General features: G+C 46.2%; 1 protein-coding gene across 13 annotated transcripts; it reads left to right on the top strand.

The window, feature by feature from the left end:
* The first annotated feature begins 3,507 nt into the window (after window positions 1–3,507).
* Zmym3 (zinc finger MYM-type containing 3) lies at window positions 3,508–19,966 on the top strand. Of its 13 annotated transcripts, none has more exons than XM_023565593.1 (26): window positions 3,508–3,530; window positions 4,925–5,593; window positions 6,618–6,661; window positions 6,965–7,037; window positions 7,474–7,768; window positions 7,973–8,150; window positions 8,306–8,362; window positions 8,491–8,709; window positions 9,001–9,151; window positions 9,478–9,593; window positions 9,755–9,841; window positions 9,959–10,109; window positions 10,356–10,528; window positions 10,684–10,849; window positions 11,630–11,727; window positions 11,809–11,968; window positions 12,236–12,351; window positions 12,454–12,628; window positions 12,803–12,949; window positions 14,250–14,353; window positions 14,667–14,835; window positions 15,425–15,576; window positions 16,123–16,237; window positions 16,913–17,167; window positions 18,309–18,426; window positions 18,526–19,966. In XM_023565593.1, the coding sequence occupies exons 2-26, from the start codon at window positions 4,951–4,953 to the stop codon at window positions 18,716–18,718; spliced, it is 4,155 nt and encodes a 1,384-aa protein (XP_023421361.1). In that variant the 5' UTR covers window positions 3,508–3,530; window positions 4,925–4,950; the 3' UTR covers window positions 18,719–19,966. The 13 variants fall into 13 exon arrangements, with proteins under 13 accessions (XP_023421361.1, XP_013009152.1, XP_013009153.1 ...); XM_013153698.3 differs by lacking the exon at window positions 3,508–3,530 and adding an exon at window positions 3,636–3,728; XM_013153699.3 differs by lacking the exon at window positions 3,508–3,530 and adding an exon at window positions 3,694–3,715.
* The last annotated feature ends 6,962 nt before the right edge of the window (window positions 19,967–26,928 follow it).

Below are 26,928 nucleotides of genomic sequence, written 5' to 3'. Positions count from 1 at the left end.
AATTTCCCAGGGTACCCTTGAAAATATAATCCTCCTGCCTTGGGTTCCAGAGTGCTGAGATTATAGGCATATGCCACCATAATCAGCTATGTCCTTATTTTATTTATTTATTTATTTATTGGTACTGGGGATCGAACTCATGACCTCATGCTTGCCAGTGGCGCTTAAGCCACTGAGCTAAATTCCTGGCCCTATCCTTAATTTTAAATGTTAATGTTTCCTGATTGTAAAAAAAATATGTACTCAAGAGAAAAATTTAGAAAATGAAAGTAATACAGACTTTTATTTTTATTTTATATTTTGCTGCACTGAGGATTGAGCACAGGGTGCACTGAATTACAGCCCCTAGCCCTTTTAATTTTGAGGTAAGGTTTCAATAAATTCCCCAGGCTAGACTGAAATTTTGGATCCTCCTGCCTCAGCTTCTCCAGTAGCTGGGATTAACTGGCAATAAACTTTAATATTTGGAACAGTTTTAGTTTCACAATGCAATGGTGCCGAAAGTATAGTGTTCTCCTACATTCCCTGCCTGCCCAATACAGCCTCCTTGCCTATCAACATTCTTTACTAGAGTGGCACATTTGTTATAATCCATGAACCCACAATGACACATCATTACTAATGACCATGGCTTACATTGGAGTTCATTCTTTTTTTTTTGTCTTTTTCCTTTTTTATCGGTACCGAGGATCGAACTCACGACTGTCTGCTTGCAAGGCAGGCGCTTATGCCGCTGAGCTAAATCCCCAGCCACCTAGGGTTCATTCTTGTTATTGTATGTTGAATGTGTTTGAATAATATTCACTGACATATATCCACTATTATAGTATCATATAGAGTAGTTTCAGTACCATAATATGCTCCTTCTTAGTTTTTTAAAAATTTTTTTGTCTTTTTGAGATGGGAGCTTCGCTATGTAGTTCAGACTGGCCTTGAACTCACTTTGTAGCCACTTAGGTGTGAAATTTACAGCAATCCTCCTGCCTCAGCCTCCTGAGTGCTGGGATTATACATATGTGCCATCATGAATGGCCAGTTTAATGTAGTTGTTAATGGCTATGTACATTGCATAAATATAACCAAAATAGATTTGACCAAGCCCTACAACTAGATTTTTGTGGAGTGGTACTGGGGCCGATTCCATGTCCTTTTGCACTGAGCTACATCCCCAGTGCTTCCTTTTAAATTTTGAGACAAGTTCTCATTAAATTGCCAAGTTTCCCAGGCTGGACTTGAACTTGTGTCCTTCTTCCTCAGCCTCTCAGAGTGCTGGGATTACAGGTGTGCAGCAACAAACCTGGCATTGCTGGACATTTATGTTGTTTCTTTATTTCTATTTTATTATTATTTTTGTGCTTGTATGTGGTGTCGGGGATTGAATCTAGACTCTAGTCTTACACATGCAAGGTAAGAGCTCTACCACTGAGCCACATTTCCAGCCCACTCTATTTTAATTAGTGTGTTTATAGTACATAATGAATACATTCATCATGGAGAATTGTATGTACACAACACTTCTTGTTTTTTCATCCCCTTTCCCTCTCTTCCTTTTTTCTTATCTTTAGTTTTACTGAGACAGAGTCTCACTATAGTCCAGGATAGCTTGAACTATGTAGCCTGATCTTGCCTGGATCATCCTGCCTTAGCTTCCCTAATGCTAAGATTATAGGCATGTTCCACCACGCTGGGCTTATCTCTATTTTAAAAATGAGAAAGCTGCCTAGTATGGTGGCATGCATCTGTGGTTCTAGCACTCAGGAGGCTGAGGCAGGATGACTTCTGGGAGTTCAAGCCCAGCCTGAACTACTCAGTGAGACCTTGTATTAAAAAAAAAAACAAAAAACAAAAAAACTAAAGGTCAGAGAACTAAGGCCCAGTGACTTGCCCAAAGTCAGCTGTCTCAAAAGAAGGCAGAGTTGAGATTAAAACACTGATCTGACTGTATAGGACCTATCCACTCTTAACCACATTGTCTCTAGAATTATTTTTATTTTATTTTACTTTAATTTTTTGAGACAGGGTCTCACCCTATAATTTAGGCTGACCTTAAACTCAACCATGTGCCCCAGGTTGGCTTGGAACTTGCAGTGATCCTCTCTCCTCAATTTCCAGTGTGCTGGGATTACAGGTGTGCGCCATTACCCCCAGCTTTGTTTCTAGAATAATATGCCATTTACTCTCTTCTAAGTTGTCGACTTGAAAGTATCTTAGTGACAAAGAGTAGTCAAGGATCCAGAATGTGTTGAGGACAAATAATAACCTTAGGGTAATACTTTAAGTGGCCCAACTGAGATGGAACTAGCAGAAAATGTTAAAGGAAGGCAGAACACAGAAATAAGCAGAAGGTTGGTATACAGACCACTAGTTAAAACTGAGAGAAAGCTAAATTCAGGAAACCTTGGGGAAAAAAACTGCATTTCTATCTGCATACAGCAAAGAACAAAGATAACTTCAAGGATCTGAGCGTAGTTAGAAAGGATAAGGTTTCTGAAAAACTGAATAAGAAAAGGTGGTTAAATCCCCAAGGCTTCAAGGCTAGTATGGGAAGGAGGAAAGGCTACAGGCAAAAAGAGGGTAGAGTGGGCCCTGGACACCAAATCTACAAGTTCCAAAAGGTATTCTGTTGCTGTCTGAACCTACTATCTCATTTACTAAATGCTGTGCAGCCTTTAAGGATTGGAGTGGGAACGTGGTGAGCAGGATTATAGTGTTCTAACTATGTATAACGAGGACTGAGAGTGAATACTAACGCATATTTTTTTAAAGCCAGTAGGCCTAATACTAGTGGTCCCTACTGCTACTCTACTTCTCTAACCTCAGCCACACCTACATACTGAGCACTATCCAGGCGGGGGAGCCTGAGTGTGTCTTAGCGCCTGCGTGCTCCTGCATGTGAGAGGCAAAGAGACAAGAGACCGAGAAAAAAAAGAGAGACAGAAGGAGACAGAGAGACACAGAGAGGGAGGGAGAGAGACAGAGAGACAGAGACAAAGAGAAGGAGGAGGAAAAAGAGGAGGAAGAAAAGAGACAGACAAGGGCAGAAAGAGGTGGAGAGGGGTAAAGAGGAAGAGCAGCCGGATACCAAGACAGAGAAGACATGAGCCGAGCTATTGGCCCTTGTGAGGAAAACTATAGAAGAAATAATATAGGGAGCTCCTGTAGGAAGACTCAGGGAGATCACAGAACTTACCATAAAACCGTTGACAGAGTTGGGGGTACCTTTGCAGAAAATGGTCTAGGGATTAGCAAGCAGTAAAGGTTACTGCACAGGCGTTGTCACTGATCCAGAGCCATTTAACATGCCTCTGGTGGCTGGAGAGCAAGCTTAAGACAACCATAACTGTGACTCTCAGATTGTTTAGGGGGGCCCAAAGCTGCAGAAAAGGGGAGGAGGAGCACGCGAGGGCTGGGTCCCTGCCTCCCCCATTCTTCGCTGTCACTCACAACCCCAACAGTAGCTCAGGGGGCGGGCCCCGAGAGGTGCAGATGGGGGAAGGGTAATCTTGGCAGGCGCCTGCTGCTAGGCGTAGGTAGGGACTGCTGTGGGAGGGCGCACACGGGGGGGGGCGGCTGTCGAACACGAGTGGGAAGAGTAGAGACACGAGGAGGGGGAGGGGACCAGGAACCATTTGAATGAGAGGAGGGGATCACGGGTGGAGAAGGAGCTAGGAGGTAGGGCGGGCACGGGTGCAACGGGGCCAGACTTTTGAGGCAGGTAAGGGAAGCAGGTGCGTAGCTCTTATTTTTTGTTTTTAATGTACTAGGCCTTTCGGTGCAAAGGGGGCGCCGCCTTTCTTAGGAGCGAGTTTGGAAGCTTAAGAAGCTATCTTTTCCTCCTCAACTAACGGGGCCCCGGGCGGGGGCTCAAGCTCCATCTCCAATGATTGTGTTCCACTCCGCAATTTCCAGGCCGCCACTAGGCTGGGAGTCTCGCGCCGGGGGCCTGGGCTGTCTCGCGAGCCCCCTCCTTGAGCCAGCCAATAGCGTTGGTTGCTGGCGCCGCCCGCCCGCCTGGTGCAGCGCTCTGGGCGCCGTGAGCGGCGCTGCCATTTAAAGGGGCCGCGACCCCTGTCCTGGCTGCTAGGGAGGGAGGTGGAGAAGGAGCGCGGGGCCGTCGCTGTCTGCAGTTCTAGGCTTGTAGCCTTTACACTAACCCTGCCGCAGGTAGGGGTCGGGCATGATCAAGCCGAACCGAACCTGCAGGCGGGATCTCGAAAAAGCCGGGAAGGGGGTCTGAAGAGAAATCGTAGCTCCAAAATGTCTTCCTGTAAATGCCTGAGGTGGGGGGTGGGCAACAGAAGAGAGAACTGGGGAAGAAATGGGAAACGGGGACGGGGCTGGGAAGTGGACTACCCTGAAAGGTAACTAAGGGTAGGGGGCGAATGGTTAGGAAGGGCAGTTTGTGGAGGTGGGGAAGGGCCGTAGGAGAACCTTGTAACGCGAGGTGGGGGTGTAGACAGGATGGGTAAAGACTGAGAACCGCGGGGCGGGGGGCACGAAGCCTGAGGAGGGCTGGAAACTGAGGTCGTGGGGGCGGGAAAGGCTCCTGGTGGCGAAGGCCCTTGGAGACTTCAAGGGGAGCGTTCAGCCGGAGTTTGTGGGGGGAGGTTGAAAGGTAAGGGGGGAGGGGAATTGGGAGTTGCATGGCGGGGGTGGGGGGGGGGCTGGCGTTTGAAAGGACTGACTGACTGCCTGCCTGAGGAGCATGGGGCCAGGGCGGGGAAAGCCACTCACCACAGAGGGCGCTGTATGTGTGTGTGGGGGGAGTGTTCATTGGGACTAAAGCCTGTGGAAATGCCTGGGGGTAGTGGGGTGGGGGGCTGTTCAGGAGAAACCCAAGTGGATGATGGGGTGTGTCCCAAAGCCTATAGAAGAAGAAATTATGACTAAGACTACCTCTACTGCCCCCCTCTTCTACTCCTAGTCTGCAGCCCATATCCAGCCTTCCTCATGGACCCCAGTGAGTTCCCCAGTCCATTTGACCCATTGACCCTGCCAGAGAAGCCCCTGGCTGGAGACCTTCCAGTAGACATGGAATTTGGAGAGGATCTGCTGGAATCCCAGACTGCCCCAACTCGAGGATGGGTCCCCCCTGGTCCTTCTCCATCCTCGGGAGCTCTGGACCTGCTTGATAACCCTGCTGGCCTGGAAAAAGACCCTGGAGTAATCCTGGATGGAGCCACTGAGCTTCTGGGGCTGGGGGGGCTGCTCTATAAAGCCCCCTCCCCCCCAGATGTGGATCATGGTCCTGAGGGAACCCTTCCATGGAATTCAGGGGATCAGACCCCTGAGGTTGTACCACCTGATCCAGGGGCTGGGGCAAATCCCTCTTCACCGGTGGGGCTACTAGAGCCTTTGGCTCCAGATTCTCCAATAACCCTGCAGTCCCCCCGTATTGAAGAGGAGGAGACAACTTCCATAGCTACAAGGAAAAGGAGCTCCCCTAGGCAGGAGGAGGAGCTTCCCCAAGGGCAGCCACAGAGCCCAAATGGCCCCCCTAGTCCTTCAGTGGGAGAGACTCTGGGGGATGGGATCAACAATTCTCAGACCAAACCTGGAGTCTCTAGCCCCCCTGCACATCCATCCTTGCCAGGTAGGTTGTCTGATGTGGAAAATCAGGGTTAGGGAGAGGGTGGCGGTAAGGAGGGGTGGCAGTGTTCTTTGAGGAGGGTGGGGGCATGAGATAAGAGTAGGAGAGTATGTGGAAGAAGTTGGGGTTTGGGAAGGAGGAGTGGAAGGCTATGGTGAAGATTAAAGAAAATAGAGGTAGTGGGAAGCACAGAGGGCATTGAGGAGGAATGGGTTTGATGGGAGCTGTTCTCTTTTCCTAACCCAATGGGCTTTTCGATTGGGGTCTTGCCTTCAGGATCTGTGCAAGGATACTCACCTTCTCGGCTCTAAGATCTTTCTAGCTGTTTGGATCTAGATGGAAGTGGGGTTTCTAGAATTGATGCATGGTAGCTAGGTTCTGGAGCCCCAGCCAGCCTACTATTTCAGAGGAATGGTAGACCAAAGAGCCTCAGATTGTATCTCTGATAGGAAGGGAAAGGATAGCCTAGCATTCCTCTGCTTTGCCTAGCTTAGTGGTGTCCTCTCTCCAGACTGTGACCAGGGTCTTGGGATTTATGTAACCACTCAAGTCCAGGGGAATCTACCCATACATTGATGCTTTCCTCTTCCTTCCCGTGACTAGTTGCATTTTTTTTTTATCGGTACTGGGGATGGAACTCACAACTGCACAACTTGCAAGGCAGGCGCTTATGCTGCTGAGCTAAATCCCCAGCCCTGCATTTGTTTTTGTTGGTTGGTAAAATACAAATTCTCCTCAAAAGATGTATTACCTGTTTCCTTAATTCCCAATAACTGGGTCAGAAATCTAGTGAGAAGGGAAGGATTGATTTAAAATGGAAAATGTATGCAACCCACCCTCCTTTAGGACAGAGCCCCTCCCCCCAGGTAATCTTGAGAGAGGCCTTAAGCCACAGGTACTCAAGTTTTCCCTTTCAGTTTTGAGTCAGGTTCTTCCCCAGTAATGAAGATTGCGTTAGGGGGTTGGGCCAGGGAAGGGGTGGCAAGGGCAGGCTCAAGATTTGGGGTGTCTTCTGCTTCCTTTGCAGGAGATGGCCTGACTGGGAAGGCGAGTGAGAAGCCACCTGAGAGGGTGAGGGGGGAGGGGATTGGAAGAAGCCTGGTTCCCCCTATAGCTCTGGGAAGGACAGACCCTTTATTTTCTCTCCCAGATGTTCTGTGGAGACTGCCTCTAAGGAGTGTTAGAAGGAGGGAGGGAGCTCTTGTGTCTGTCTACTGCTTCTAAAGAAGAAAGTCAGGCCTCTTTTCTCCCCTCCTAAGGGCTAGGCCAAGGATCCCTACTCACTCCTTCCTTCTCCTACCCACTTCCCTGCACCCCCTCCCATATTTCTGTTAGCCTGGCCCTAGTGTCAGCTTTCCTCCCCATGTTTCCAAGGTACAGAAGAGAAGCGAGCGCGTTAGAAGAGCAGAGCCTCCAAAACCTGAGGTTGTGGATTCCACTGAGAGCAGTGAGTAGGATTTGAGAAAGTATGGCCTGGAAATTCTGGGTGTGGAGAAGAGCCAAAGGTGGGATATGGAAAGGCGTAGATATTCAGCTCCTGTAGTGCCTCTCCATACAGACTTTGAAGTGTGTCTCCACTGTGGGTTGGCATGGGAGCCAGGGGCAGTGGGGGAGATTGAAAACAAGAGCAGTGAGAATGGACAGTTCCCTGTTCCAGCTGTGCCATCCCTGTCCCCAATATTCTCTCTTAGAGCCCCTCCATTCTCCTCTCTAGAACATTATCAAGAAACCTAGGGCAAGAGACACCAGTGACTGAAGATACTATTGTAAATGGAGATGGGGCTGGGATCCCGGGATCAGGACTGAACTGTTAGTCGGGTCATCACATGGCTGGCAGCCTGGTCTGGCAGCCTTTGCTCACTGACCCTCCCCGCTTTCCTCAGTTCCAGTCTCAGATGAGGATTCTGATGCCATGGTGGATGATCCCAATGATGAGGACTTTGTGCCATTCCGGCCCCGGCGCTCTCCTCGCATGTCCCTACGCTCAAGTGTGGCACAAAGGTCTGGGCGCTCTTCAGTGGGCACCAAGATGACTTGTGCACATTGCCGAACACCGCTGCAGAAGGGGCAGACGGCCTATCAGCGCAAGGGACTGCCTCAGCTGTTCTGTTCTTCATCTTGTCTCACTACTTTTTCCAAGAAGCCCTCGGGCAAAAAGACCTGTACCTTCTGCAAGAAGTGCGTGAGAACTTTAGAGTTGGGGAAGCAGAAATCAGGGCGGGAATAGTGGGTAGGGTAGCATTGGCAAGAACCAAGCAGCATGGAGCTGGGAGAGCAATTAAGGGAAAGGAGCAGAGAATATTTTTCCTGTGGTCATCAGTTCACAATGATGAAGTGAGAAAGTGGTCGTAAGTAGATATTCCAACCTGTTCCTACCTCTAGGGAGATCTGGAACACCAAGGAATCAGTCGTGGCACAAACTGGTTCAGGAGGCTCCTTCCATGAGTTCTGCACGTCTGTCTGTCTCTCCCTGTATGAGGCCCAGCAGCAGCGCCCAATTCCCCAGTCTGGGGATCCTGCTGATGCCACTCGCTGCAGTATATGCCAGAAGACTGGAGAGGTGAGACATTCAATGAAGCTCATTTACAGAGTCTGGCTAGCCCTGACCTGCCCCTCCAGTTGTGGGGCTGCAGGGGCCAGACCCTGTGAACAAGGGAGATGGGGAGGAAAGGCAGCCATCAGGAGGGAGCATATTCAAGGATAGAGTTTCTCCAGGATGTATGCAGCTGGCCTCCCAGGACCTCACCATCAAGTCGGCAGCCTGATGCACAGGTTGGGGGGTCCCTGGGCCCACTGTCTGCTGTGAAGGTCTAGGGTGAGGTGGGGGGCTATCCTTGCATCAGGGTGGGCGGTGGTAGCCAGGCCCCGGCTCAGGGTGTGTGTGCGTGTGTGTGTGGCAGGTCCTGCATGAGGTCAGCAATGGCAGCGTGGTGCACCGGCTCTGCAGCGATTCTTGCTTCTCCAAATTCCGGGCCAACAAGGGACTGAAAACCAACTGTTGTGACCAGTGCGGGGCTTACATCTATACCAAGACCGGGAGTCCTGGCCCTGAGCTCCTCTTCCATGAGGGCCAACAAAAGCGGTTCTGCAACACAACGTGCTTGGGGGCATACAAGAAGGTGGGGCCGAGGGAGTAGTGCGTTAGAGGGTTTCGGAAGGGGGTGTGGTTCTTGGGTGATAAATAAAGGTGCCTGATGGGTCAAGGGCTGGGAGAAATAAAACACAATAAAGGGGGTTTCAATTGTATCTGTTATGTTTTATTTTTGAAGCTGGCTGGTGGATACACAGGTCTTTGTTATATCATCATCTATTCTTTTTTGTATGCCTGAACTATTTCCTGTTTAAAAAATTTAAAAAATAAAAGTGAAGGGACAAATCCAGCCTCAGCCTCTCCTTCCCCATCCTCACAGAAAAATACACGTGTGTACCCATGTGTCTGGTGCAAGACCCTGTGTAAGAACTTTGAGATGCTATCACATGTGGATCGTAATGGCAAGACCAGCTTGTTCTGTTCCCTGTGCTGTACCACTTCTTACAAAGTGAAGCAGGCAGGGCTCACTGGTAGGTGCAAAGCCCTCTTCTCTGAGACCCCTGCTGGCCTTCCTTCTACCTCCCATATTCCCCTCTTTTAAAGCAATCCCTGCTGCCCGACCTCAGCCCCAACTACGTCTTCCCATGGATTTTCTGTTCCATTTCTGCACTGCCTTACACCTTCTGTGTGCTCTTTCTCTCTCCTCTCTCTCTACTCTTTTCTCTCTCTGTCTGTCTGTCTTTCTCTGTCTCTGTCTCTCTCGCTGTGTGTCTCTGTCTCTCTCTCTCTCTGTCTCTCTCTCTCTCTGTCTCTCTCTCTCTCTCTGTCTCTCTCTCTCTCTCTCTCTCTGCCCCAGGCCCTCCCCGACCCTGCAGCTTCTGCCGCCGCAGCCTTTCTGACCCCTGTTACTACAACAAGGTTGACCGCACAGTCTACCAGTTCTGCAGCCCCAGCTGCTGGACCAAGTTCCAGGTACTCCAGACCCTGGACCAGGGATAAAGGGTGTGGTAACAGAGAGAGGGTAGGAGAATTGGGGTAGGTAGGCCTGGGTAGAACAAAGAAAAAGGCTGATTGCCCTCCCCTCCAGCACTGCACACATTTTGCCCCTCCTTTACTTGTCTTCTTCCCTCTAGCGTACAAGCCCTGAGGGGGGCATTCACCTGAGCTGTCACTACTGCCACAGCCTCTTCAGTGGCAAGCCTGAGGTCTTGGATTGGCAGGTAAGACCCTTCCACCCCCACCCACATCTCACCACATACCTGAAGGAGCCCTTTCACTTGGATCCCACCAGGTTCAGATGTTGCGATTCTGCACCCCTTACCCTGTGCTCCCCTCAGGATCAGGTTTTCCAGTTTTGCTGCCGTGACTGCTGTGAGGACTTCAAGCGGCTTCGGGGTGTGGTATCCCAGTGTGAACACTGCAGGCAGGAGAAACTCCTGCATGAGAAGCTCCGATTCAGTGGGGTGGAGAAGAGCTTCTGCAGTGAAGGTAAGGAGGTAGGGAAGGGGTGGAGGCCCTGTGCCTCTCAACCAGGGAGAATGCTAGAGAAGGTAGCAAGGTTTGCAAAGTAGTCCCAGCAGATCCTTCTGCTTAGGATGCTCTTCCCTATCTATTGTAATGTTTTGGGCATGAGAGGCTGTTAAGAGGCTTCAGGTATGGTGCCTTGAAAAGGCTTAGTCTTCTGCCTGTGGGTATCTTCATGTGTCTGGATGTTTTCTCCTCTTCTCTTTCCAGGCTGTGTGCTGCTTTACAAACAAGACTTTACTAAGAAGCTGGGCTTGTGCTGTATCACTTGTACTTACTGCTCCCAGACTTGTCAGCGCGGAGTCACTGAGCAACTGGATGGCAGCACCTGGGACTTCTGCAGTGAGGACTGTAAGAGCAAATACCTTCTATGGTACTGCAAGGTAAGGAGACTTGGCATGTCATAAAAGAGGGAGGCTGGTCTCCAAATAAGGGAAGGCTACCTTCAGTCTCCAAGGGGAGGAGCAGGACTTCCCCAGGAAAAAGGGCGTAGCATGTGTTAGAGAAGTAGATCTGACCATCCTGTCAACACCTTTAGGCTGCCCGGTGCCATGCCTGTAAGCGCCAAGGGAAGCTGCTGGAGACCATCCATTGGCGTGGGCAAATACGTCACTTCTGCAACCAACAGTGTCTACTGCGTTTCTATAGCCAGCAGAACCAACCAAACTTGGACACCCAGAGTGGACCTGAGAGCCTCTTGAACAGTAAGTCCTGGATGAGGGGTACTCTGTTTGAACTGACCTAGACTCTTGTAACCCTAGACTCAGCCCTTTGCTTCCTCTATTGCCCTCATCTCATCCTGGCCAGAGCTCCTAGTACTATGCTGTCTTTTAACTTCTAGACCTTGTAGGTACCAGGAGGAATCTTACTTAAATCTTCTCAGAGTTGGAGTCTGTTGATTTTTCTTTTCTTTTCTTTTTTTTTGGTCTTTTTCCTTTTTATCGGTACTAGGGATCGAACTCAAGACTGCCTGCTTGCAAGGCAGGTGCTTATGCCGCTGAGCTAAATCCCCAGCCCCCGTCTGCTGATTTTTCTATGCAAGATATATTTTTAAGAAAGTGGATGCCTACCTGGGTAGGAGGGGGCATGTGAGGATTATGGTTAATTTTCAAAGAAAAGGAAGTGCTAGCATAATAAATTCTACCTTTAATGATACTGAAAACTTCCAATTTCTGGATGTTACCTTGATCCTTCCACCACTTTAGAGATACCAAACTCCTGGGGCCTATCTAAATGGAAGGTTTCAAATTGTGGATTTGGGAGAAGATGCAGTATTTCTTTCTTTTCCGTAGCCATGGGCAAAGAATCTTCTCAGCTACTGTTGCTGGAACAGAGAAGGCTATACCTGGGCTGACAAGAAAGGGAAAGCTTAGACTTGAAAATTATATTTGGAGTATCTCTTAACAAAGCTCTCCTGGGACAGAGGTGAGGAAAATGGATAACTAGTTCCTCCAACAAGAACATTCATTTGTTTTGATCTACAGGCCAGTCTTCTGAGTCAAAGCCCCAGACACCTTCTCAAACCAAAGTGGAGAGCAGCAACATAGTGAAGACCGCAGAGGAAAATGGGAATTTGAGCAAGGTTAGGATAAAAGCCAACAGGGAGGATAATCTTGAGAAGGGTACTATAGTTAGCAGCACTAATGTTCCTTTGTCTCTGCAGATCCCTATGAAGACCCAATCAGCTCCAGCCACTCCAACCCCTCCACCCCTGCCACCCCCAGCAGCTCCCCGCAAAAACAAAGCAGCCATGTGTAAGCCACTGATGCAGAACCGGGGAGTCTCCTGCAAGGTGGAGATGAAGTCCAAAGGGAGTCAGACAGGTAAGCAAAACTCTCTGATTCCAAGATTGTATTCAGTCCTAGGCCTTCAACCCTATGTTGAGGAGTTAGGCTAGGGCATTTCATAGGTGACTGGAGGATCTTGCATATGGTTGTCCTATGACAAAACTTTCTCTCAACTTTTGGTTCAAGGGCAGTTTTCTGACATTAAGCAATGGTAGAGTTTTTAAGGATGGCAGGTTAGTGTTGGGTCTTGGGTCAGATATGATCTATCTAGCAGGGGCTCTGAGAAGACCCCTTTCTTATCAGCAGAAGAGTGGAAGCCACAGGTGATTGTGCTGCCCATCCCTGTCCCCATCTTTGTGCCAGTGCCTATGCATCTGTACTGCCAGAAAGTCCCGGTGCCTTTCTCGATGCCTATCCCGGTAAGTTTCCCTGCCCCAGCTGGATTGAGACTCACCTCTCTCTCTTACTCTTGTCAGTTTTTGGTGTGTTTCTTGGCCTTTAGTTGGAATTTGTGCCTCCAGGTGCCTGTGCCCATGTTCTTGCCTACTACCTTGGAGAGCACAGACAAGATTGTGGAGACCATTGAGGAGCTGAAAGTGAAGATTCCTTCCAATCCTTTGGAGGCTGACATCTTGGCTATGGCAGAAATGATTGCAGAGGCTGAGGAGTTAGACAAAGCCTCATCTGACCTTTGTGGTATTCTATGGATGGCAATAATGCTGGAGATAGGGTGCTGCTAATCTGTCTCCCTAAGGGGGTAGAGAGTGGTGACGTTGGTGCCAAATGGAATGAGAAGAGTTGGGATCAGCCCTGAAGGTCCCTGTGGGTTCCAGGAAATGCAGCAACTGAGCTGAATTCTCTGCCTCCCAGATCTTGTGAGCAACCAGAGTGCAGAGGGACTTCTGGAAGACTGTGACTTGTTTGGGCCAGCCCGAGATGATGTCTTGGCTATGGCTGTCAAGATGGCCAATGTCTTGGATGAGCCTGGGCAAGACTTGGAAGCAGACTTCCCCAAGAGTGAGTAGCATTGAAAACATAGCATTTATGCTATCCTGAAAGGAGTGTTTCTTGTGACCCTGAGCATGCCCCTAAACAGTGGTTAGTGTTACCCTAAGACAGAAGGTTTTCACAGAAAATAGTGCTAGAGATAGCAAGTGTACTGATTTTGTGTGTGTGTGTGTGTGTGTGTTTTGATATAGGGTCTCACTAAGCAATTTAGGCAGGTCTCGAATTTACCATGTACCTCAGGCTGTCCTGGAATTCATGGAACTCTCTGCCTCAGTCTCCTGACCGCTGGGATTATAGCTGTGTGCCACCACCACTACACCCAGCTATTTTCATTTTATTGAGATAGAGTCTCACTGTGTATTCCAGGCTAGTTTAAACTATGTAGCCCAAACTGTCCTTGATCCTCCTGCCTCAGCCTCCCAAATGCTAGGATTACAGGCATGCGACACTATACCTAGTTTATCTCTTATTCTTAGAAGACCTATAATCCTAGCACTTGGGAGGCTGAGGCAGGATTGCTGGGAGTTCAAGACCAGCTCCAGGTACATGATGAAGTCAAGTTCAGCCTGAACTACTTAGTAAGACTATATATATATATAACTTAAAGATGAGAAAACTGAGGCCCAGTGACTTGTCCAAAGTCAGCTGTCTCAAAAGCAGGCAGAGTTGAGATTAGAACTCTGGTCTGGCTGTAGGACCCATCTACTCTTTTTTTTTTTTTTTTTTTGTCTTTTTCCTTTTTATCGGTACCAGGGATCGAACCCACGGCTGCCTGCTTCCAAGGCAGGTACTTATGCCACTGAGCTAAATCCCCAGCCCCGACCCATCTACTCTTAACCACACTGTCTCAAGAATTATTTTTATTTTATTTTACCGTATTTTTTTTGGAGACAAGGTCTCACTCTGTGAGACCACAGACTGGCCTTAAACTCACTGTGTAGTCCAGGCTGGCCTGAAACTTGCAACAATCCTCCTGCCTAAGCCTCCAGAGTGCTAGGATTACAAGCATGCACCACCACACCCGGCTTTTTACTTCTAAGTGTGGTTTAAGAAAAAAAAAAAACAATTTACCATTGTCACCATTTTAAGTGTACAGTTCCCATTGTGTATACCTATATAATTGTGTTTATATTTGGTGTTTTGGTTCCTCTGAACATATTTTTGGTATAGTTTTGTGGCTTCTACTTGAGGCCAGTGAAGTTGTCCAAGAGGCTTATCTTGAGTCAGGTGGGCAGAGCAGCAAGGGTGTGATCAGACTGTAAGTCTGAGGTCTTAAAAGATTGCTTTCTTCTTTCTTCCCCTCTCTTAGATCCTTTGGACATCAACCCTAGTGTGGACTTCCTCTTTGACTGTGGCCTAGTAGGGCCTGAGGATGTGTCTACTGAACAAGACCTTCCCCGAACCATGAGGAAGGTGAGGACTGGGGCTCCTGTATTCACAAAAAGAGGTTGGAGGCCCAAAGGGGAGGAGTGAGTGTGCCTGTAGCCAAACCAGCAATCTTACTTTGATCTCTAACCTCCTCTCTCCAGTATGAGGAATCCTGAGTTATAGCCAAACTATATCCTGAGATACAATCCTTCCTGTTCACAAGGTTATCAGAGCTGTTCTGGAGCTATGTACCGTGGAGCCTTCCTGTGTTTTTACCTCGTCCCCCATCGCTGGTGGTGAACACTGATGTGACCCTGGCCTTCCCTCTGCCACCTCACCCTCTCCTCTTCCACTCCAGGGTCAAAAGCGGCTAGTGCTTTCTGAAAGCTGTTCACGGGACTCCATGAGCAGCCAACCTAGTTGTACTGGTCTCAACTATTCATATGGTGTCAATGCTTGGAAGTGCTGGGTGCAGTCAAAATACGCCAATGGAGAAACCAGCAAAGGTGACGAACTGCGCTTTGGCCGTAAGTACTTGGAAGAAAGGAAGGCCAGGAAGGAGGAGGAGAAAGGGGCTTTTCTGTAAGTCAGCTGAACATGTCTAAAGGAATAAGGGTGTGATCACATAAGGGTGCCCTGTAAAGATGGGGAAGATCTGTAGATTAAAGAGAGATGCTGGCTGGGCATGGTGGCACATACCTGCAATCCCAGCACTCCAATCACTGAGTTCAAGGCCACCATGGACTACATAAACAAGTTCAGTGATGGCCTGCTCTGCATAGTGAGACCCTGTCTCCAAAACAAAACAAAACAAAAAAGTAAAATAAAATAAAATTTAAAAATAAAGATAGGTTGGGCTGGGGATTTAGCTCAGCAGCATAAGTGCCTGCCTGGCAAGTGCAAGGTCGTGAGTTCAATCCCTAGTACCGCAAAAAAAAAAAAAAAAAAAAAAAAAATAAAGATAGGTGGTATCTCAATTCAAGGCTCAGGGCTGTTTTTTGAAGTTGGGGGATTTGTTAAGGAATCAGGTGTGACTAAAGGGTTAATGGTGGTGGAGCTAAGTGAAATTCCCCATGTTTTCTTAATTGCGCCCATCTCCACTACATATCACTGCAGCCAAACCCATGCGTATCAAAGAAGATATTCTCGCCTGTTCAGCTGCTGAACTCAACTATGGTCTGGCCCAATTTGTGAGAGAAATCACTCGACCCAACGGTGAACGATATGAACCTGACAGTATCTACTATCTGTGTCTTGGCATCCAGCAGGTATCCCTCACATACCGTCTTGTTTCCTGTCACTTTCAACAGAACAGACAGGGTCCTACTGGAACTACACTTGTCTCCTAGCCCAAATAGGCAGCTTGCTTTACTCTCCTATGAAACATAGGATGTGAGATGTCAATACTCCTCTAATCAGAGCTTGATACTGGGACTGTTGGTCAAGAAGTAGACTTTTTTATGTGGGTCCCCTTTGCCTTGAAACCATGGTCAGAAGTGAGGGATGAATGGGGTTGGGCTACTTGAGTGGTAGGGTGATGTTTTTAGTTCTCACTGGGAGAAGTCAGTCATATTACCTGACAAGGGAGTCTGGGTTTCTGAGGAGTATCTTCTCTAAGTCTGCTCCTCTTCCAGCAAAGCCTCACACTTCAGAGGTGTAGAAACACCTGGGGAAAGCATGCTGGTCACCTAATCAACCAGCTGTTTCCTGTTGTTTCCTAATTGGTGTCAAAGGCACCAGGCCTGGGCCTTCAGCATCGTCTTTCCTGTAAGATTTACAGTCTGGTTTTATGTGTGTGTCTCTTCTTTCTCCAGTACTTGCTTGAAAATAACCGCATGGTAAACATTTTCACGGACCTTTACTACCTGACCTTCGTTCAAGAGCTCAACAAGTCTCTGAGTACCTGGCAGCCCACACTTCTTCCCAACAGTAAGGGACAGGAACTTAACAACCCTGGAAATTTCTTTTCTTCTCTTCTTCCCGCACACTGGCCTACCATTTTTCATAAAGAGTCCAAGGGCATGAACATGTGATTGGATGCCTCAGGATTTAGAACTAGAGAAGCAAGAGCCTCTGTCCTTGAACGTGAGGAGGGAATCAAGATTTTTGCCCAGCTAAGCATGATGGCACATGCCTGTAATCCCAGCACTCAAGGGAGGCTGAGGCAGGATCACTGCAAGTTTGAGGCCAGCCTAAGCTATGTAAACAGTTCAAAGCTAGCCTGAACTACAATGTGAGACCTTGTCTCAAAAAAACAAAAACAAAAAAACACCTTAGGTCTGAAGAGTTATCTCTGGGACCAAAAAAGATGGCTCAGGTTTGAGTGGTAAGTGAAGAAAGAAATCATTATATTGCAAAACTTCAAGGTTTATGTCTATCTGCTTACAGCTTGAAGATGTGAGAGAAGCTCCAAATGCAGGTAGAAAGCATATAAAAATGCTGAGTCACTGTGTAGTACAGCTGAGTGTCAAGGTCTTTTATATATAAAATGGTTACTCACCAAATGACAAGTTTGCAGTAAGTGTGCATGCACATAACTTGGTCAGAAGCTGTTGGGTTTGGTAGTCCATTCTTCTGAGCCACCTCTCCTCTTCCTTACTGCAGATACAGTATTCTCACGAGTGGAGGAGGAGCATCTCTGGGAGTGCAAGCAGCTAGGTGTCTACTCACCCTTTGTCCTTCTCAACACTCTCATGTTCTTCAACACTAAGTTTTTTGGGCTGCAGACAGCTGAAGAACACATGCAGCTTTCTTTCACCAATGTGGTGCGGCAGTCACGCAAGTGTACTACCCCTCGGGGCACCTCCAAGGTGGTGAGCATCCGCTACTACGCCCCTGTCCGGCAGAGGAAAGGGCGAGGTATGAGGCTTTTTTCCTGCCTTTGCTTTTGATGCTTTTCTACTTTCCCTGCCATGCTCCACTATTGCAGCTCCCCCAAGTTTTCCTATTCTATTCCTGTTTGTAGAAAAGAGGAAAACAGTTCTTCTAGCTGTCAGACAGTGGCTGTTGCATAAGTAGGAGGTGACCTGACTACCTGTTCCCCATCTTTCCTCATTTCAAGGCACGTTGCTTGCTTACCTAGTGTTTTGGGGGGCTGAACAGTCAGGAAGCTGGTAAGATGTATCAGGGTATCAGGGAGAGTCAACAGAGTTTCCATGGTTTAGAAACCATATCTTGGCTTCCATTCTGTCTGGCCCTGGAACTGTGTCCTGTCTGAATGTGAGTACTAAGTCCTGTCTCTGGACTTGGACCTCTACCTGGACCGATGCATGGGGGTTGGGGAAAGCATTGTTTCTCTGTCCTGGAAGGCAAGCTGCACCTTGCAGTAGGGTCTATTTCATCAGTCTATATTATATGGCTTCTTAGGTCACCTCTTTAAGATATCAACTTGGGGGAGATTTTAAAGGGAGACTTTGGCAGTAAGAATAGGGAGCAGTGTAGGCTGCAAAGCAGTACCCCTACGAAGTACTTAAAGGGTTTGGTTGGTATAAAGAGACTGATTCAACGCTTTTTTTTTGGTACCTAGAATTGAACTCAGGGCCTTGCATTTGCCAGGTGGATGCTGTGCCACTGAGCCTCTTCTCTGGCCCTGGAGAGACTGACACACACACACACACACACACACACACACACCCATCTTTGTGATACTAAGGATAGAAATTAGGACCATGTGTATACTAGACAAGTGCTCTACCACCAGCTACACACCCGATTTCCCTTTATTTGAGTTTGTATTTTGTGCCCCAAGACCTCCCCCTTGTACCCTGGATGGTGCTCTGGAAAGTAGCTTGTTGAGCCTGTACTCTTTGTTTGTTTGTTTGTTTTGTTGATTTGATTTGGTTTTTTGAGATAAGGTCTTGCTATGTAGTACAGGCTAGCCTTGAATTCGCAGTAATCTTCCTGCCTCAGCCTCCCAAGTGCTAGAATTACAGTTGTGCGCCACCATGCCCACCATGAACCTGTACTCTTAATAAGTCTAGATCATTTCCCTCCTCTATAGACACAGGTCCTGGGAAACGAAAGAGAGAAGATGAAGCCCCTATCTTAGAGCAACGTGAGAACCGCATGAATCCTCTCCGCTGTCCTGTGAAGTTCTATGAGTTTTATCTCTCAAAATGGTGAGTTGGAGGGTTTTCAGGAATGACATCAGCACACAGACCCAAGGCATCTTCTTTGCCTTAGTATTGATCATCTGTTCTTCCTGTCCCCCACTGTAGTCCTGAAAGCCTCCGAACTCGAAATGATGTGTTCTACCTGCAACCTGAGCGGTCTTGTATCGCTGAATCACCTCTTTGGTATTCAGTGATCCCTATGGACCGTAGCATGTTGGAGAGCATGCTCAATCGCATCCTGGCTGTGCGGGAGATTTACGAGGAACTGGGTCGTTCTGGGGAGGAAGACCTGGACTGAGGCCATGTGCCACCTGTTTCCGTCTTTCACATATTGTCCATCCTGTGGTCCCATCCTGCAGGGTGAATGGCCCAGGAACCAGTGCTACTCATTCTGAAGGGCCCTGACTACCCCTCTCTACTCATCCATTCCCTGCCTTCCCTGGGAACTGCTGTCTTTTACCTTCTTCAGTAGTACTTGACAACAAAGGGGTCCTCAAATTAGGGCTAGTTCCCCAGTGATGGGCAAAAACCAGCTGGCTTCACTTTCTTTGTGCTTCAAAGTAAATCTTTTCTCTTAGGGCCAGACTCTGGATAGAGTGTCAGTAGCTCTGGTGATCCTGTTGGCTTTGGGTTTCCTGGCCCACCTGTGTAGATGAAGCCCCTTGTTCCTAGTCTGACCTAGGGAAGAACGAAGCTGCCCACTCCCTCCTTTGTCTTCCCCAGTACCATGTGAAAGGGGCTCATTTGATAGGTGAACAGTGGAAGTAACAAGGGGACCATTTACCTAAAACACAGAGCTTAGAAACACTTCCCTTCCCATGAGATAACTGGGTTTTGGCACCCTCTCACCATCACACCCCTTTCCCACCCCAGTAAGCACCAATCCTTGGGGCTACAGTTTTAACAGTTCCAAACGCCTGTTTTTTTTCTCCTCAAAGGCAGAGAATGACTCTTAAGTATGGGGAGCAGACTCCTGTTGTGTAGACTCCTATCCCCTTGGTTTCTGTGTTTGTCTCTGCCATCTTAAGTTGTCATGAGCCATGGTGTTCAATCCACATGCCTAGCCCCCTCTGTAACTGCCTCCCTTTAATTCCATGGACAAAGCTCGCAAGTCAAAACTATCTTCTGGCCTGCTTTGGGGCTGGGCTCCTTGCTCTTGTTCTCCCCTATCAAAAGAACCAGGCCAAACCTGCGGGGGCCTATGTCCTCAGGATGTGGTTTGTGAGGAGCTGTGGGGGTGATTCCTGCCCCTTCTACCTACATCTCCTTTCCTCATCTTGCGTTTCTAGTCCCAGAAAACTATTAGTGTTCCACAAAGGGGGTACCCAGTTCTTTCCCTATTGGCTTTGCTGTTACCTAGCCTTCTTTTTGTGTTTTTATAACTGTCACCAGTTTAGCCATTGTTCAAATTGTATATATTGTTCTGAGGCTCCTGGCCTATCCCTTCAGTGAGCCATGCCTGCCCTTGTGTTGTAGTGAGAAGCTGTTGTCACAACTAACTTTCTGTCTCTGAAATTGTTTGTTTCAAATAAAGAGTTAAAATTGACTTTTGCCTTCTCTGGAGGAGGGGGAGTGATGTTTGGAGGGCTGAGGAGCGTAGACCAGCAACACTGGATAACTTCAGGTCCCTCAAAGTATAAGGAGTTCAGATGTCCCATTTCAGTTTGAGAATTATTCTTGCATACCCCACTAAATGAATCTACTAGAAGTGTCGTGGTTTGTTTGGTTTTTGTTTTTGAGGCAGGGTCTTGCTATGTAGTTCAGGCTGGCCTTGAACTCACAGGAATCCTCTTGCCTCAGCCTCCCAAGTACTGGGATTACAAGCATGTACCACCGTGCCCGGCAAACTTTGTCTTTCCTAAAACATGTGATTTAGGTCCTTAAATCTAGTGGGTCCTCAGTAGATGGCTATTGAATATTTTTTAAGTGTTTGCAAACTTTTTTTTTCAGTGTGTGGAAACTTGCTATTAAAATGACTTTTCTAGTCAGGCATGGTGGCATATGCCTGTAACCCCAGCACTCAGTGCAAAGACAGTTCAAAATAACCTGTCTCAAAATAACAAAAAAGACAAAGATTAGCCAGGCATAGCAGCATGCACCTATAATCCCAATACTCGAGAGACTGAGTCAGAAGAATTGTCACAAGTTGGAGGTGAGCCTGAGCTACATAGTTCAAGGCCAGCCTTCACTACAAAGTGAAACCCTATCTCTCCAAAATAAACATAACACAAATAGGGAGAAAGAACAAAGGACAAAAAGTAAACATTTCATGTCCCCAGTAGGCTCCCAGGCAGAGGGGGAGAGCAGCCAGTATGGGACAGAATGAGGGAAAGAATGCAATGGAAGAGCAAGGAAATGAGGAACTTGCTTTAGGTGAGGCGAATGTGTGAGTACTGAGGAAGGTAGTGTTTGACATACTCTTGAAGACAGGAATTGAGACCATAGGTACAGGGTTGGGAAGTGTAAGGTTGAGATATCCCAGACGGGAAAAGGCAGGCTCAGATCTATTGATTTGAGGAGAAGGTCCCTAAAACAACAGGAAGGATGGAGGGAACAGGACTAGGAGCATGGAGATGTGTGGGAGAAATATAGCTGAGACAGTTTGCTGGCTTCCAGGGGATTATGCAGGTAAGGAAGGGAAGAGAGGATGGATTCAGAGTAACTTTGCAGGGTCTGATGAATGATTGGGAAGAGAATTGAGATGTCAGTTTAGAAGTTACGCAGAAGCTGGTGTGTAGCTCAGTGGTAAGGCACTGGCCTGGCATATGCAAGGCCCTGGGTTCCATCCCTAGCTGTGTGTTAAATAAATAAATAAAATAAATGTCTTAGTTAATTTTCTTGTTGCTGAGGCCAAATACCCAACATCCAAAGTTAAAGGGGGAAAGGCTCATTTGGCTTAGTGTTTGTAGAATTCAGTCCATAATAAGCTGACTCAAGGCAGGGTGCAATGGGAGGGGGACATCACAGAGGAGGAATAATCCACAGTAAACAGGCAAGCAAGAACACCTTATATTGTCCTTTATATTGTATGCAAACTACATGCCCCAAAGTGGGTATAGCACTCCCACCATTAATCTTAGCCAGAACTTAAAAAAAAAAATCCTAGCCAGAACTATGGCAAAACAATCGGTGGATTGATTCACTAATCACACATCCCCTTTTTTCTCCAAATCCATTTTATTTCAAGGAAAAGAAAGCAAGAAAAAAAACTAAAAATTTCAAAACACATCAATCAGGGGGCAACGATGGTACATACATTGCACACTGTCATCTCCAAATCATTTACCCAGAGCACAAGACATCTGCTTACAATTGTCCAAACAATACCAGCACAAATCTTGCTCTTCAGCAAACTCAGAGAAATCAGTAGTATAACTATCTGAACTATTTTTATATACATATATATATATATATATATATATATATACATATACACATATGCTTTTTCTTTTAGCTTCTCACACTAATGAAACAATACCATATGTGTTTAAACATGTGTGTCTTACTTATTTCTCTAATGAGTGTGGTCTCCAGTTGCAGCCATTTATCTATAAAAGCCTCCAGTTTATCCTTTATGACTGAGTAGTACTCCATTGTATAAAAATACTACATCTTTTTTATCCATTTCTCAGTTGATGGGCATTTAGGTTATTTTCTTTTTTTTCTTCTTTTTTTTTGTCTTTTTCATTTTTATCGGTACCAGGGATCGAACTCACAACCGCCTGCTAGCAAGGCAGGTGCTTATGCCACTGAGCTAAATCCCCAGCCCCCATTTAGGTTATTTTCAAAATCTAGCTGTTACAAAGTGTGCTGCTATAAACATAGATACACATATATCACTGTGATGTGATGTTTTTAATTCTTTTGAGAAGATAGCCAGAAGGGGAATAGCCGGATCTAATGGAACCTCTAGTCCTAGTTTTTTGAGGAATCTCCACACTGATTTCCATAGTGGTTGCACCAGTCTACACTCCCACCAACAGTGGAGATGGATTCCTTTTCCCCTACAGCCCCTCCAGAATTTGCTATTGCTTGATTTCTTGGTAATAGCCATTCTTTCTGGGGTGAGGTGGAATCTCAATATTATTTTAATTTGCATCTCTTGAATGACTAGTGATGTTGAACATTTTTTCACATATTTATTTTCTGTTTGTATTTCTTCATCTGAGAAGTGACTCACACATCCTTGATCCCACCATCACACTCTCTAGATCTAGCCACCTCTGAAAAGCCTGCCACCCATGGCTACATGAAATTTTGGAAGATGTCTAGACGTGAGCCACAATAATAAATGAATGAATGAATGAATGAATGAATGAATGCCATCTCCCAAGTGCTTCTAGCTGAAGCTCTGGGAGTAAATGAAGTCATTTGGAATAGAGCGAGGCATGGTGGGCACACCTATATTCTCAGTTATTCAAGACGCTGAGGCAGGAGGGTTGTAAATTGAAGGCCATTCTGGGCAATTTAGCAAGACAGTCTCAAAAAAAGACAAAAGCCATAAATATTGGAACATGCCTGTAACCTGAACATTCTGGGAGACAGGAGGATCCCAGGAGGTGTGATGCAGTGTAAATGCCCTGGGTTCAATCCTTAGTACTCCAAACTATATATAAATAAACAAAATAGGGGCTGGGGATATAGCTCAGTGGTGCAGTGTCTGCCTGGCAAGTGTGAGGTCCTGAGTTTGATTCCTGGTATCCACCAAAAATAAATAAATAAATGAGCAAAATAAGTGCTGGAGATATAGCTCAGTGGAAGAGCACTCTTGAGTTCACTACCTAGTACTAAAAAAATACAGCAAGGAATGTCTCCAGTTAATCACAGAAAGGAACCAAGAGGGAGAGACCAAAAAAAGAGGAGGAAGAGTGTCAAATGTATAAGACACCAGTGGTTGGGCCAAGGATTTAGCCCAGCGGCTCAAGTGCTTGCCTGTAAATGCGAGATCATGAGTTAGACCTCTGGTACCAAAAAAAAGAAAAAGAAAAAGAAAAAAAAGAAAAGACATCAGTGGTCATGGTGGAAATCTTCTTCATATACCAGTGCCAGGGAAAGTTCATTAAATTTGCTTGCCTTTCTTTGGTACCAGGAATCGAACTCACAACCTTATGCTTGCCAGGCACCGTGCCAAGGGCTATTTCCCTTGCCCTTGCCTGCCTGCCTGCCTTTCTTTCTTTCTTTCTTTCTTTCTCTCTCTCTCTCTCTCTCTCTCTCTCTCTGTGTCTCATTTCCTTTTTCTGTCTCTTTCTGTCTCTCTGTCTCTGTCTGTCAGTCTGTCCCCTGTTTTTCGGGGTTTTTTTGAGACAGTCTCATTATGTAGTTTAGGTCACCTTTGAACTCACTATGTAGTCCAGGCTGCTCAAATTTGTGGTGATCCTCCTGCCTCAGTTTCCTAAATGCTGGGTTAAGAGGCGTGGACCACCATGCCCAACTACTTATTTCTTTCCTTTTTTTCTACTTATCACATTTATGTATTGAAAAGCTTTGACTCTTTTTTTCTAGCTATACCTACCCTCTTTAAAATTTATTTTGAGACAGTCTTACTATGTCACTAAATTGTCCATTCTGGGCTTAAGTTGGAGAGTACTGGGATTAGAGGCATGCCACCATCACACCCATCTCCTTTTTTGTTTTCTATTTTGAGACAGGGTCTCACTAAATTGATAAATGGCCCACTTTTGGGCTCAGATTTGCAATTTTGCTGCTTTAGTTTCTCAGAGTGCTATGATTACAGGTAGGTACTACACCACCATACTCAGTTTAGTTAACATATTTACTCCTCACTTACAGTCTTGTGACACGGGTACTATAATTATCTCTGCCTCGGAAAGAGAGTGGAAACTGAGGCACAGAGTGACCAAGTAACATGGCTGAAGTCATATAGGTAGAAAGTGCACCATTTAAGGCTGAGCATTTAGCTCAGCAGTTCTAGCACTTGCCTGGTAAGTTTGAGATTGTGAGTTCAATCTCTAGTACCCCCCGCCCCGAAAAAAGTATACCATTTTTTGTCTGTTCATTGGCAGTGCTGGGATGGAACCTAGGGTTTTACACATGCTAAGCAAGTGCTCTACCATTAAGCCACAATCCAGCCCAGGAAGTAAAACCATATTCTTTCTTTCTTTTTTCCTCCCTCTGTACTGGAATAAGCCCAGGGCCTTTACAGGCTGGGCTCAAATTTTCAATCTTCTTACCTCAGCCTCCCAGTGTGCTGGGATTACAGGCATGTACTACCATGTCAGGTTAGACTGTGTTCTTTTTTTTTTTTAGTAGTGGCAAAGTTTATTGGAGAAAGCAAGAGTGAAGATTAGGAGAGAAACTAGCTTACAGAGTGTTCCTGGGTCGAGTAAATAAAAAGGACACACTATGTCTGGTCTGGCAAACATCATGGCTATCATGGAATATGATACCATAGTCTGGACCATGTTCTTTTTTCTATTTATTTATTTATTTGGAGACAATCTCATTACGTAGCTCAGGCTAATTTTGAACTCACTATGTAGTACAGGCTGGCCTCAAACTTTCGAATTCTTGGGGCCCCTTCTGCCTCTTTAGTCTATACACTCAAGACTGTGAACTTTTGCATGTGCTTATAGTACCTACATATCTCTGAGTTACTCATGACTTCACATATGTGCCTAAACTATATTGTGGGTTTATTTTGGAGGATACTGGGGATCGAACCCAGGATCTTGCACTGGGCTACATCTCCAGCCCTTTTTATTTTTATTTTACTTTTTTTGACACAGGGTCTCACTAAGTTGCCAGACTGGCCTCAAACTCACGATCCTCTTGTCTTGGCCTCCTAATTAGCTAGGATTATAAGTATGTACTATCACACTTTGTCAAAACACCTACCATGTGTCAGGCTTATGCAAGTGATTGCCACATGGCTTGATAAGCATTCTCATTGTCGTTTACTGTAATGTACTGCGGGAATTCAGAGTGGTGGGAAATGTTCATTCTCTCTGAGGGACCTGGTCTGTGGGGAGAAAGGACAGAGGCTCCAAAGACAAAATGACATGTGAGTCCAGATTGACATTTTAGGTGTTTTCAAGTTAAGGAAGGGGAAGGAAACCTGCAAATTATCTTTGTTTCCCTACCCGCACCCTCACCTCCATCCCCTACATCAGACCTCAAATTCTTTTTTGTTTATATATTTAGTTAAGAGGAAAAAGGACATAAAAAAAAGCCAAAGAGACAAACAAACAACATCAACAAACCCAAAACAATAACAATATAGGTTTTCAAAACAAGATGATAGGAATTTGACAATGGTTGTAAATATTACATATTGTTACCTTTGAAAGGGTTGCTTAGATTATCAGATATAGACATGTAAAATTGATCTAGTCATATGAGTATTAACTGTTCTTTTTCAAAAACTAATACAATTAGTTGTACTATCATTTTAGCTATCATATATATATATATACAAATTTAAAGATATAAAATTCTGATGTAGATTATCTCTTTTTTTCCTGCAGTATCAGGGATTGAACTCAGGACCTCCACACTGAGTTACAACCCCAGGTTTTGCCTTGTATTTTAAAATTATTTTATTTATGTATTTTGTTTCCGGGAATCAAACTTACAACCTTGCATTTTCCAGGCAGGCACTGTGCCTCTGTGCTATATCCTTGGCCCCAAAATTTTTATGCTTTTGAGACAGTCTTGAAAGAGTAGAGCATATGAGCTATGACCAGAGCAAACAATGCATGGGAGGGAGTGGGGAGGGTTGTAGTAGGAGGTGAACCGAGAAGGGCTTCTTGTTCCTCTGCCACTTATCATAGTCCTACAGGCCCTACTTGGGCTATCACAAAAGCTCCTTATCTGGTCATTCTGCCTCAAGTCTTTATAATCCCCAGTTAACTCTGTGTACAACTATCAGAGTGATAGTTCCAAGCACACAAATCTGGGGCTGCGGATTTAGCTCAGTGGCATAAGTACCTGCCTTGCGAGCAGGCGGTCATGAGTTCGATCCCTGGTACCGATAAAAAGAAAAAAGAAAAAAAAAAAAGACTCAGCCTAAAACACACAAATCTGAAGGTGTCACTCCTCTCCTTAACAACCATTAATGGTTTCAAACATGTTGGTACATAATTATAATCCCAGTACTCTGGGAGACTGAGGCAAGAAGATCCCAAATTCAAGCCCAGTCAGGGCAATTTAGTGAGAACTTGTCCCAACATAAAAAAAGGACTGAGGATATAGCTCAGTGCAAAAGGCCTGGGTTCGGTACCCAGTACTGCCAGGCGTGGTGGTGTACACCTGTAATCTCAGCACTTGGGAGGCTGAGGCACGAGGATTGCTGTGAGTTTGAGGCCAGAATGGGTTACAAAGTGATTTCAAGGCCAACCTGAACTGCACAGTGAAACACTATCTCAAACACAAAAACAAATAAACAAAAACAACCCTCAGTTCTGCAAAACAAAGCAAAACCTTTAATGATTTCTTCAGTATCTAGAATGTCTACTAACCACTCCTAATTACATAAGCCCCATCATGATC

Source organism: Cavia porcellus, unplaced genomic scaffold (genome assembly GCF_034190915.1).
Source record: "Cavia porcellus strain 051 isolate PalLab524CR breed Dunkin Hartley unplaced genomic scaffold, mCavPor4.1 scaffold_3, whole genome shotgun sequence".
Classification (NCBI taxonomy): domain Eukaryota; kingdom Metazoa; phylum Chordata; class Mammalia; order Rodentia; family Caviidae; genus Cavia; species Cavia porcellus.
This window is presented reverse-complemented; position numbering and strand designations above follow the sequence as displayed.